This window comes from Lontra canadensis, unplaced genomic scaffold, assembly GCF_010015895.1.
Source record: "Lontra canadensis isolate GAN:19392208 unplaced genomic scaffold, GSC_riverotter_1.0 scaffold101, whole genome shotgun sequence".
NCBI lineage: Eukaryota > Metazoa > Chordata > Mammalia > Carnivora > Mustelidae > Lontra > Lontra canadensis.
In genome coordinates this window covers 1,892,046-1,905,279 of record NW_022631095.1, presented here as the reverse complement: position 1 = coordinate 1,905,279, position 13,234 = coordinate 1,892,046, and the positions used below count along the sequence as shown (strand labels likewise).

The 13,234-nt window shown below is 40.9% G+C and overlaps 1 protein-coding gene across 11 annotated transcripts in view; it reads right to left on the bottom strand.

The window, feature by feature from the left end:
- Positions 1 to 13,234, bottom strand: part of TACC1 (transforming acidic coiled-coil containing protein 1) — an 84,246-nt gene that overhangs the window by 16,557 nt on the left and 54,455 nt on the right. For 3 of the 11 annotated variants that reach the window (XM_032837930.1, XM_032837928.1, XM_032837935.1), the window contains exons 3-7: positions 10,420 to 11,521; positions 8,111 to 8,146; positions 6,763 to 6,823; positions 4,039 to 4,246; positions 1,454 to 1,506 (exon numbers count right to left, since the gene is read on the bottom strand). In XM_032837930.1, the coding sequence (XP_032693821.1) occupies positions 1,454 to 1,506; positions 4,039 to 4,246; positions 6,763 to 6,823; positions 8,111 to 8,146; positions 10,420 to 11,521 (1,460 nt within the window). The remainder of the gene's footprint in view (positions 1 to 1,453; positions 1,507 to 4,038; positions 4,247 to 6,762; positions 6,824 to 8,110; positions 8,147 to 10,419; positions 11,522 to 13,234) is intronic. The other 8 variants (XM_032837932.1, XM_032837929.1, XM_032837934.1 and 5 more) reach the window with 5 other exon arrangements.

The following is a 13,234-nucleotide window of genomic DNA, read 5'->3' as shown; positions in this document are numbered from 1 at the left end:
TCTTGGCCTCCACCCCATCCTTTGAACTCTTACCCATCACGATGTTCCTTACTTAAAACCCCACAATAGTTTCCTACTGCTTCTACCATGAATTCCAAACCTCCTGGCACCATATCAATGCCCCCTGATGATCTGGCCCTCAGCTACTCTATGTAGACTACCCTGCAATCACATGAGATGACTAACACTTCTACCTCCTTATAGAGCCCATGCTTCTCACTCCCTGCCTTTGTGCAGGCCAGCTCTGCTGCCCAGAACTCCCCTCACTGCTTTATCTTACAAACCCCACTCTCTCTTTACAACTAAGTTCAAATGAAGAAACCTAAAACAACACTACCTTAACCAAGTGATCAGTTAATTCCACTAACTGTGGAATAAGTGGGGATCCATAAGGTCACTTCTGATGGCTTTGTAACCAAAATGCATAAACTGAATTTAATTATGAGAAACACTGGATGAACTCAAAATGAAGGATATTCTACAAAACACTGACCTGTATTCTTCAAAAGTGTCAAGGTCAGGAAAGACAAAGAAAGACTGAAGAACTATCACAGATTACAGGTGACTGAGAACCCGAGAACTAAACGCAACGTGGGGTTCTGGGCCGGATACTGCACCGGAAGAGGACGTTACTGGGACAACCAACATAATTCAAGTATGGCATATAGCTTAGATAATACTGTACCCCAGTATTCACTGATTTTGATAACTGTACTGTGATTATATAAAATGTTAACATTCAAGGAATATGGGTGAAAGATTTACAGGAATTCTTTGTACTATTTCTGTAAGTCTAAAGAGGCATAACATAATTTTGCTTTTAATGAGCTCAAATCCAGCTTCCCAGACACCTGCTGCACAGGTGGTCAGCCCTGGTTCCCGCAGCCCCAGCCCCCGCAACACACTGGATTATACCAGTCACACAGTATCGTTAGTTTCCATTTTGTATCCACCACCCCTGCTGTTCAAAAGAAATACAATGCAAGCCATTGGTAATTTTAAATGTTTCTGTAGCCATTTAGAAAGTAAAAAGATACACGAGTGAAATTGATTTTAATAATATAGTTCAGTTAACCTAATATATCTAACATATGATCATCTCAACACGTAATGAAAATAAAAAGTTCAAGACATTTTATTTTCCTTTTTTTTTGGGGGGGGGGTCCTAAGTCTTTAAAGACTAGTCATACTTTACATTTACAAGACATCTCAATTCAGACTAGCTACTGGTCAGGTACTCAGTGGCCTCATGAGGCTGGTGGCTACTGGATAGATCTCAGGATAGACTACGAGCTCCTCGAGTGAAGAAACCTTCATTTATATCTCAGTCTATCACCAAACAATGACTAGAAGTTATTTAAAGACTTAATGTGGGTTTTAAAATAAATACTAAAAGAAACAAAAAACAAACCTGAGCCCCACATTTTCCCAGCCCCCAACAGGAGTAACTTACGGTCATGGCAGATCCATCTTTTTCCATCTTCTGGCAGGTCTCTTTCTCTACGCCTACAACACAGAGAGTCATTTTTATAGTTATCCCAAAAGTCAGTTCCTGTGTTTCCTGGTGAAAAGACTCTGGAGACCCCAGTGCAGGCCCAGAGGGACATCTATGAACCCATGAACAGCATTTCCAGATTTTCAAAGGAGCACTGGCACTTTGTTGATGGATGTGTTGTCTGTGTTAAAAGTCTGAAAAACTCAGAAGGGGTGTGTGCGGTTAGCCAGCCATACACAGGAGCACCATCTTTAGGTGGAAAGAATAGCAAGGCTGCCCCCTTGTGTCCGTGAAAAGTTTTGTAAGTAAGTTGTTACTATAACCATGGGACTATGTCAGAAAGAAGAAACCACAAAGTGAATGTTATTTTTCTAAGCAGGTCTGAGTGAATTTAAATTCGAGCCCAGAAGGGTATCCTCAGACTAATTAATGTAGAAGATAAAACAATAAGCTCTAAATTCCAGTGCCTGAAAAACTAAATTCCTTCTCCTCCCATTACGCTTTCAAACTTGTCTCCAGTCTACCTTCCACTCTACAACCACCAAAAGCAACATTTAAGGAAAAAACAAACAAACAAACAAACAAAACCCATGCTTTTTCTAATTAAAGGAATATGCACTCACTGAAGAAAAATTTAAAATATGAAAAAGCACACAATTTTAACGCTACAATCCATGTAGCAACAATGAATTACTACTTTAGTGCACTATCTAACAGTGAATTATTTACAACACAAATGTGACCATCACCACTCTGCTTACAAACCTTCAGTGGCTCCCTTTTACCTACAGGATCAAGTCCAGATTCCTCAGTGTGACCTTGTTTTCCCACTTGTCCTAAATTCAGAGAACTGCTGAGCATTTACCAACATGGCAGGTTCCTTCCCACCCCTGGGAGAGATTCTCCTTCCCTGGGGCACATCTATGTATGTATCTAGCAAGACCTGGCACAAAGGGGATTCTCCCCAGGAAGCAGACTCTGATTCCCCTTACAGGGCCACAGCTCCCTTCCCACCTCCACAACGCCTACCACCCCTGCATGACCGCAGCTTCTGCTTGCTCCCAGGACACAACTCATCAGTCACTTATGCTGAAGCACTAGCTCTTCACTAACTCCGAGGACAGCACTGTGGTTAATGGAACCCCAGCTCTGGAAACTTCCATTGGAGGAATTTCCTCCTAGTGATGAAGAATATAATCCATCAAATATCTACATGCTCCTATACCAGAGGAAATTCAAAGATGAATCTCTCATAGTCCTTAACCTCAAGAAGTTCATCAAAGACACCGGCTATATGAAATACATGGAGTACGAGTGGTAGGAAGAAATGTGGTGGTAACATAAAGTATGTGGAAGCCAAGTCACAGTTTTGACAGAAACCTGAAAGAATGGATGGAATTTTTATAGAAGATGGCAAAGAAAGGCATTTCAAATGTAGGAAATAATATAGGTACAAGAGTGCTCAGGATGATCCCTGGGCATGGTGTCAGAGCAGAAAGCAGCCTAGGAAGAAACATGGAACGGTGCCTGGCCCGTTTACTCTACAGATGGGAGATGAGATGTGGGCAGTGAGGAGAGGCTGAGGGAAGAACTCTTGCAAAGTCTAGACTTCCACCTGCTTCCCTGGTTTGATGACATGTTGTGATTTTTAAAATTCTAAGTACAAAAGTCCCCAGATCAAATTACATTGCTGAAAATCTGAGTTTTTAATAATGTTTACGATAGTCAGGAACATGGTTCTAAACATCTCACAAGTCAAGTTTAAGGCCACAGATATAACTTGGGACCTGGACAAGGGCCTCAGCTCTAGAATGTTCTTACAAGTTCAACAGTAAGAAGCTTCCGCATAGGTTAATCTAGTTAGTTCTTATTAGAACATTAAGGATTTTTCAGTATATTGGTCAATTTCATTCTACCGCATTGGTGAACAGGAAAATGTATAATACTCTAGTCATGAAAGGACTCTCTTTCCAAGTTAAGCACTGTGGTTATGAGACCGTGAACCAGACTGTTGAGGTTCAAATCCTTGTTCTACAATTTGCTAGTCAAGTGACTTTAGGTGGCTGACTTAACTTCTATGTCTCACCCTCCTTCTCTGGAAAATGGGGAAAAAAAATAATAGTGACCAAGGAGTAACCAGTTAATAAATGTAAAGCACTTAGAACTTAGTGCCTGTACATGGGAAGGCACTATACGTGTTACTGTTATTTCTCTACGCTGAACCACCATCACCACCACAACATGGCTACAGGCCACTATATTTTGAGATGCAGTCCCATACAATAAATTACTCAAAATGTAAATAGTCTCATACATCAGTGTCTCCCGTGCATTCTGCCACACTCATCCCTAGGTCTCCGGCACTTCGACAAGACACTCTCCTGCGCCTCTTTTCTAAGTACAGGAGACAAGCATAGATCAGCAACCTCCATCTATCCTCCAAGAGACCCAATTCTCTAGTCTCTTTAAAGCACCTCCTACATTAGGCTTTCAGGCATTTCTAGGCTTATGTACATTAGAAAGATGAACATACACTTCCATACCTGCTTCTGAGGATGAAAACGCATGATTTATGGTAGACACAGGAACATTGGAACATTCAAAGTACTCCAGGTCTTCCTCTGGCTCACCTTTCACCTCGGCCCCAGCTGATTTCTGACCAGATGAAGTGGACGCCAGTTTCTCCTCATCAGTAGCGTGGCCATCCCTATTAGAAATGTCTGAAATCTGGGAAATCACTGCTCCTTCATCCTGGGAAATGCAACAGATCAGGTGCTACCGTTTAGGAGGATCAACAGTGGGGAAGGTGACGTCTCAGCCACCATTCCACACCTGTGTCTGATAAGACTTAACCACAGATTTTGCTACCAATCAAGGAGGAAGTTGGGGTCTCTCAGTCATAGAATACTATGCTCTCAGGGCGCCTGGGTGGTTCAGTCGTTAAGCGTCTGCCTTCAACTCAGCATAGGTTAGTCTAATTAGGTCTTATTAGATCCCAGAGTCCTGGAATGGAGCCCCGCATCAGACTCCCTGCTTCTCCCTCTCCCACTCCTCCTGCTTGTGTTCCTTCTCCTGCTGTTTCTCTCTGTCAAATGAATAAATAAAATCGTAAAAAAGAAAAAAAGAATACTATGCTTTTTCTAGAACCTAGCTTCTGTTATTCACAATGAGGTCTGAAAAATTAACCTTTTCTAGCCTAGATTTATAAGCAAGAGTTTTAAGCAGTCCACAGTGGTTTTCAAATATTTTGCTCATATACCCCCTGAATTGTTTTGGAATATCAATGTATCCCACTGTATTTTCAGGTGACAGACAAAAACTTTTCAGCATAAATATTAAAAATTGCAAAGGATGTAACACCTGCTATACTTGAAAAACCGGCCTTGCTTAATACAATCTAGTTACTCTAGTGATTTGATGATGCTTTATCATCTATTTAAAATCAAACATGTACACACACTCTTTAATAGCTGTAGTAGTCAGAAATTTGCATCATTGTTTTTCTTCTCTGAATTTTCATTTCCCTTCTACTTCCACCAAGAAATTATCCTTAAAAAAAGCATTTGTATGTTTGAAAGTCTTTTAAAAGTTCTCCCTATAATTTTTCTCAGTTAAAAAGTTAAAAATTTAAAAAAACTTTTATGACCATAAGTCTCTAAGTATTAACATTTCTTCTGCAGAGTTTATCATTGGAATCAACTAAGGCATAATTTATCATAAAATTATTACATTTTCATAAGTGCTATCAAATACAAAAGTTTTTGCTAAAAACAAGTAACAATTACATTTTGTTGTACCAATTATTTAAAACTTTTACAATGTGGGGGTGCCTGGGTGGCTCAGTTGTTTAGGCGTCTGCCTTCAGCTCAAGTCATGATCGTCAGAGCCCCACATCAGGCTCCCAGCTCAGTGGGAAGCCTGCTTCTCCCTCTCCCACTCCCCCCTGCTTGTCTCTCTCTCTCTCTCTCTCTGTCAAATAAATAAATATATAAAATCATAAATTTTTAAAAAATTAAAAACTAAAAAAAAACTTTTGCTGTGTGATACATTGTTATTTTTCTGAACTAAACCAAAGGTAAACTTTTCACGGTTCTTATTGCCTGCTTTAGCTGCATTTGAAAGTGGATACTTAACATATTTGTAATGGGTGAAAAAATAAATGAGAAGGCAAATCATTTTTTCTTAATCTTCAGCCATGTACCAAGTTGCTGGTACAAACTATGTAAAATAAGTCAAATTTAAAATGCATTTTATTAACCAATGAATGTATTTCTATAATCACAGTTATGCTGAAATAACATTTTTTAAAGGGTCTCATCACAATCAAATGGGTCTGGATTTTTGTTTATTTTGTGTTTCCCAATTCATAGAGCCATGGACAAATATTTATTGTTAGAAAAAAACAAGGATCCCTGTGAATTTTAATTCTGTTTTTCATTTTTATAACTATAAATCAATAAGAAGTCTTAGTTAAGCCTATTTATACAATTAAATGAAACAGAAAGAAGTTTTGTAATAGAAATGTCTCTCAATTCTTGGAACCCCTTTCCAAGTTATGTACCAAAAAATTCTATCATCAAAAATTATTTTGAGGGGGGCTCCTGGGTGGCTCAGCTCCTTAAGCATCTGACTTTGCCTCAGGTCAAGGTCTCATGGTCCTGGGATAGAGCCCTGCTCCTGGGATCCCTGCTCAGTGGGGAGTCTGTTTGTCCCTCTGTCCCTACCCTGGTTTGTACTCTCTCAAATAAACAAAATCTTTAAGAAAAAAACATAATTGTTTTACTGAGATATAATTGACATATAAATTGTGTCAAAGATCATTTTTAATGATCAGATAACAACTCAGATTTTCCTACTTTGCTGAAAGCAATGAATTGGGAAACCATCTGACTTAAAAAAATTTATTATCCAGTTATTAGAGTCCATCATTTTCTTAAAACATGTACCAATATTTGAAATCTGCCCTTTGTTTTGTGTCCCAGATGTTTCATACCCAGTGAAAATGCACCTTAGTAAGATTTAGAATGAGAGGAAACTATCTAGAAGTAGGACAAGGGTTAATGTGATGCGGCTCCCCTGTTCTCAGGAGCCTTCTCAGGTCACTTGAGCAAGTTAAGAGTCTGGAAATTGGTTTCCTCAAAGTCAGATATTCAGACACCCATTGGAAACTCTTCATTAATCCCCCCAGCTCTCCATGGCCCCCAGGACACAACTCCAGTTTGCGGGACCCATGGTCTAAGAGACATTGGTGATGGGCAAAGACTCACCTGAGAACACCCATCCAAAGCAAGAGACTGTGTTTCATATTTCTTCACCTTACAGCCACTCCTGGAAAGGAAAAAAACAAAAAACAAAAGACAAAAACATGCCATTTTGGAATCCCATTGACAACTTCCAAGCTATGAGATGGAGCAGATAAAGCAATGTGTGCAGAGAAGCCAAAGCATACAGCACCACACACGTTCTACATCTACACATTAGAGAGGGGAACACCTTTCACGTCTCTGAATCTTCTCCTGGGAGGCAGGGCAAGCAAGGAACTATAGCTCAGCTCATTCTTGGAAAAGACCTCCTCATGGGCTTCTGTGGGACGTTTAATACCAGTACTCTGACCCCCTACGGTTTCTGCTTACACACCACCAAGCCTTTCAGAGGTACCCTTAGCACCTAGAGACATTCCACTCATCTGATCCTTACTCACTTGGCTTTGACATTCCTTGGAAAAATTACCACACTGGACCAGATTCTTTAAAAAAGTTCTTTATTGCACTAAAAACCACAGACGTCTGATAAGACAGTTCCAGACCTGTGTGCTAACAAAGAAGAACTATGGTCAATGAAAAGTACAAAAATAAAAATATCTGTGTAAATGGTTACCATTCCTATTAAGCAGTAAGATGGAAAATGAATGTCAAGTATTTGTGCAAAGATTGGACGTGGGGAAAACTCCAACCACCTGTTATTTTTTAACTAGCACACAATTTATGAACTGAAGACTAGGTCCCATTCTGTTCTGTTTTAATGAACTTAAAATTTCTAGCAAAAAAAGCCACTCTGAGAAGATAAATGAATAAATTTACAACTTTCTTTTTCTTCTTCTGGGGGGAGGGGGAAGGGAGGAGCACATAAAGCTATCAGAATGTGCACAATCACCACCTAGTTTCTGGATTTTTTTTTTTTTTTTTTTTTTTAGTAATGCTCTTACTAAATGCCACCCCTGCCACCAAACCACCAAACTAGAGTTGCCTCTAGAATGTATCCCCTGCTCCAAGCCAGCAACCTTATCCTATCAAAAAAGTCAATTACTTCTAACAACAGCAGAGCAGTCCCTCAGACCACTGTTGGGATGATGGCCAAGCCAGCGCTCATTATCAAAGTGCCACATGAGGTGTGCCAAGCCAGGGAGCAAAACTCTTGCACCTAAGGTGGAAGGCTGAGCTCCACTCCTTTAGGTACAAATTGCAAGGCTAAGCTGACTCATGAAGTGGCAAATGAAATGCAAAAAATCATCAGAAGGTCAAACTCAGAGACAAGCCAACATGCTATGGAGAGATGGTCTGGGGAGAGGAACTGCCACCAGTCCCAGAGACAAACAGAAACAGCAGGAGTACTTACAACAGAAAACAGAGAAATTTCACTTGTTCAGTAGTCCTGATGCACCAACAAAATTAGAGACAGAAAAGAGACAGACAGATGGAGAAAAAAATCATGTAAAGCCTGAAATATTTATCTGTAGTCAGGCAGATGTAAAGGCTGCAAAATTCTTTCTATGAGGTGGGATACAAATAAAAATGTCATACTCAATGAATGTTATCATTGGTGAGCAAATGATTATCAGGAACCTCTGTCTGACAGATAAGAGTAGTAGAAACACTCAGAAATGCCTCATATTCGAAGTTATAGATGAAAAGTGAACTTCCAAATATTTATCAATATTTAAAACCAACATTTCACTACTGAGAACATTTACTCTTAAACGTCTCGCCATCCAGATTAAAGGCAATGGGTGCATACAATAGTTGACAATGGATCAGATTATAACTACTGTAGATGTGTATCCCTAAGAAGCTTATGGTGACTTTACATAATTCATCTTATTTGAGCCATAAAATACCAGCTGTAGATGGTACAATGTCTCCACTTGACAGAAGATTCTGAGATGCTAATTGCATGCATCTTTTAAAAAGCACCACAAGTAACCTGCTAGCAGAACTTCTAACTTTCCACTCGATCCTACTTCCACTGGCACACTCCAGCCTTTCCTACCGATGAACGGATTTTCTAAACAAAACCCCAGTTACACAAGAGGTAGAACATCCTCTCTTACAGAAAGAACAGGGAGACAAGAGTTCTGACTGCGTAAGAGTTTAAAAAAAAAAAATCTATAAGGTACGGTAAATCAAGAAGCTCACTCACCAAGAACAGAATAGGAGGAAATGCTTCCGGGTGAAGGGGGCAGGACTTAAAAGGGTACTTCTCGCTACTGCATATCAGGTGTAGGATAAACTCCCCTCCCTTTGGTCCAGATTTAATGTGATCTGACACGAATGCACTGGCTACACAGCTTTGACATGCAACTGGAAGGGAGGTCCCCCGATGACTCCTTATCCACCCTGCTAGCCAGAAGCCCCCCATATTTAAGACATCCCACATTACAAAGCACCAAGGCAATGACGGGGCCAACACATACCCAAAGCACTGAGTAGACAGCGGTAACTAACCTCAGTCACAGAGTAGACCCTGAGGTTGCCCAATCAATATTTTCCAGCAACCACTTAACTGCTCATATATCATCAAAGAACAGTTCAAGAACTACTACTGACATTTCATTCACTTTAGACATTCTGGGAATGCTGAGGAACTGATTCTCATGGCTCAAGCTTCTTGGTCCTGATACTTTCTGCTCTTTAAACTTTTCTAATACAATTCATCATGCCATCTAGCATGTTCCATCAGGCCACAGTAAAGCTTACCATTACTTCCCTGACTCATCTATGGTGACAGCTGGAAATAATGGTTCTTCTCATCCTCTCTTTTCACATTTCATCCTCCATGTCACTGGTCCTTCTCTATATCTCATTTTTAGTAAAGCGTCACAGGGTCACAAAGGGATATATTGTCATCAACTCAAGTTCTGAGAACAGATAACCTTGAAGCAAATTTAAACTGAAACTTTACATGGAATACAGCTTGATCACTCCGAGAACTCCAAGGACCTTGCAAAAGTGGTTACGGAATGGTCCCAGAAAGTGGGGGAAGGGGAGGGAGACAACACACAACAAAAGACTAATTGTCAGATTGACACGAACGTTTAAAATGTTCTTGATTCTCATTGGACATTTACTGCCTTAATGATGGAACCAGAAGCTAAACACGGAGATATATGAATTCTTACCAACTTTTAGCGGTAGGTTTGTTTCCAACAAAAATCACAGCTTCCTGTTTAAAGTGAAAGACTTCTAGAAGACCTTTCGGGACCATTCTCCACAGGTTACTGATAATAGACAGGTAATCTGGAGGCTTGGAATTTTTTTTTTTATCCATAGAGAATCTGAAGGTGGTGGCTAGCACTGACAGTTGAATTCTGTAAAGTAATTCCTGACAGCCCAGATAGGATTTCTGAAAACCATCAAATCTCTACCTATCGTACACTATTTTTTTTTTTAATAGGAGATAAGTACCCAAGGTGTGGAGCTGAATAAGCTGAGGGTTCAGAAACAAGGCAGACACCTGAAAAGGAAACCTCTGATATTTCTGACCATACAATGGACTTAAGCAAAATAGTGTGGACTGCCGCACAAAGCTATGAGCTGTGTGTCTGCCCTGAGGCACCTCAAAGGTAACTTCCGTTGGCCAAACAGAGCAGCGGGCTGCCAAACTCAGAGAGTACACAGAACACAACACCCACACCCGTTGTCACTCACGTTATTAAACGCGACTTTGCCTTCTTGGGTGATTCTAAGATTTCATTAGTAAGATTACCGGCGGGAGAACAAAAGTCACTGCTTGCTAATGTTGTAGTTGGTTTAAAGGGATCCATGGATTCATCAAAGTGGTAGGAGCCCTTAGAGGAGAGAGGGGGGGAGCTCTGTAGAGTAGAGTGGCCCCCAAAGGGATTGACGTTGTGGTGGTCCCACTGGCTGGGATCCAACTTAGCTGATGCCTGGGAAGGAGGAGCACTGTGTACAGTGGGCTCTGCAAGCGGGTCCACACCTTTGGCGCCCAGCGGCTTACTAACGCTATCTTTCTGTACCTTGGGAGGCAGTTTGCTACCCAGTTTCCTGCCAAGCTTCCTTGGAAGGCCCTTCCTGGACTCTACATTTTCCACGTCTTCTGTGAAATCAAACTCTAGTTTCAGAGGTGAGTTCCTTGACTCCTCCAGCAACTCAACTCCTGAATCGTTGGTGTCACTGCAGGGAGCGCTCGCTGTTTCCTTCATATCAGGGGGAGATTTCTGGATCCTGGCACCTCCTAGCAAAGGATTTGTGTTCCCATCCATCTCATTGGGACAGAACTGATAGGATGCCTGGGGGAGAGACGTGCCTTCCAGGGCAGTATCAGTCTCTAAGAATTCGCCAATTGTCTTCTTCCTCAGAGAGACGGGTTTGGGTTTTCTTAGCCTGCTTCTGTTGGTAACAGGCTCTGGACAGGAGCTGCCAGCCTTTAGGTCAACTTCTGTGGAAGCCTCCAGTGCAACCCCCATGGTGCCTTCTGTCATTGCCTTGTCCAGGATGGCTTCTGGTACGCTGGAGGGCAAAGCCTCACCCAAGACCACAGTTACACAGCCATAAGCGGCCTTTGTTCCTAGAGCTGCTGGGATATCCGTGACATTCTTGTTTTCTATTGAAAATGGCCTCACTACTGAAATTTTGCTACTCTCATGTTCAGGTTCTTCTTTGAAATCCTTGATTGCGTAAGAATCACCAGCCTGCTGTACTACCTCATTTTCTGAGGTTCTAGAGCAAGTCTCAGATGAACATTTTTCAACCACTTCTGCTACCAGCTGTTCATCAGCTTCTTGTGATTCTAAAACAAAACAAAAAAGCCATCTATTAAAGACTTATCTTTTTGACATGGGTAAATAATCTCTACCAGCTGAATCCACAGAGACAAGCAGCAAGTTCCTCTCTCTTTGCATTTATTTATTTATTTTAAGATTTTATTTATTTGATAGGGAGAGACACAGAGAGAGAGGGAACACAAGCAGGGAGAGTGGGAGACGGAGAACCAGCCTCCTAGGGGAGCAGGGAGCCCAATGCGGGGCTTGATCCCCAGACCCTGGGATCATGATGAGCCGAAGGCAGATGCTTAATGACTGAGCCACCCAGGTGCCCCGTCCCTCTTTGCTTTTATGAAGCAAGGTCAACGGAGCAGCCCTAAAGGGAACAGCCAGTGCTACACTCTAAAATCAACGTTCCTAGCCTAAATTATATATGTGTTTTATCCCAGTTATATAAACAGTAATGACAGCAAATAAAACTATTGAAGAAAGAGCTAAATAGACTGAGAGACTATTCCATAGTTTAAAATAACTGGACTGGAATGGAAAGAATGTTAGATACTGCCAGCTAAGGTAGATGGGTCAGATCTGGCCCCTGGCAGCTTCAGGGTCCAAATGCTATGCAGGAAGATTTTCATCTTTGGATGTCAAAAACAAGTATTCCCTCTTCCCCCAGAATATTGTTTAAAGTACTGAACTGTTTCAAAATTAATGAAAAAACCCACCATGGCCTACTCATGGCCTGGTCAGAAGAAATTCTTTGTAGACTTAAAAAACTAAAAGAATCAGGGGCTCCTGGGTGGGTCAGTCAGCTGGGCATCTGCCTTTGGCTCTGGTCGTGATTCCAGAGTCCTGGGATCAAGCCCCATGCCTGGCTCCTTGCTCAGCAGGGAGTCTACTTCTCCCTCTCCATCTGTCCTGCTCTCTCTCTCTCAAATAAATAAATAAAAATGTGTTTAAAAAAAGAAAACAACACAAAAATCACACACACACAAAAACCCTTGAAATTTAAAAAAAAAAAAAAACTAATTTGAAAAATCAGATAGAGAAATGGCTTAAAAAACAAATAGTCCCGGGGTGCCTGGCTGGCTTAGTTGATAGGGCATGCAAGGGACTCTCGATCCCAAGGTTGTGAGTTCAAGCCCCATGCTGGGCATAGAGCTTATTCAAAAAAAGAAAAATCAACTGGATTTAATAAAAATTAAAAACATTGATGTTATTTAAAAATAACAACAAATAGTCCTTTTTTTACTAAGACACAAATCATACAATAATAAAGTGATTTTCTTTAAAAGCTCTGTCACTAAGCTGGGCCAGGTAGTCTCGCAAAGCACTTGTGAATATAAATAAAGATCCTCTTTAACTTGGGTTTTATTAGAAGAAAAGCTGCAATTAGGAAGGTGTCCATGAGGGTATTTCTTTAAAGCACAAACTAAGAATGTGCTTTTCTGACTTAGATACCTGAAGTAACAACAGAATAGCAGGGGCAAAAACTGAATAAACTGGTACGATCATGGTATCTCATGATTTTAAGGAGAACTCTGAGGTGACCCTCTAATCCTACTTCCTAACCCCAATCCTAATCCAGGATCAAAAAAAGCTGAACAGCACGGGAAGAGTTTTTTAAAGCGCTCAGATTATTTTCACACGACTCCTTTATGATTAGAATTAGGTCGGCAGTGGCTCACAAACTGTTCTTCACATACGCTTCAGATATTCTACTAAGGTCCACTATGAGT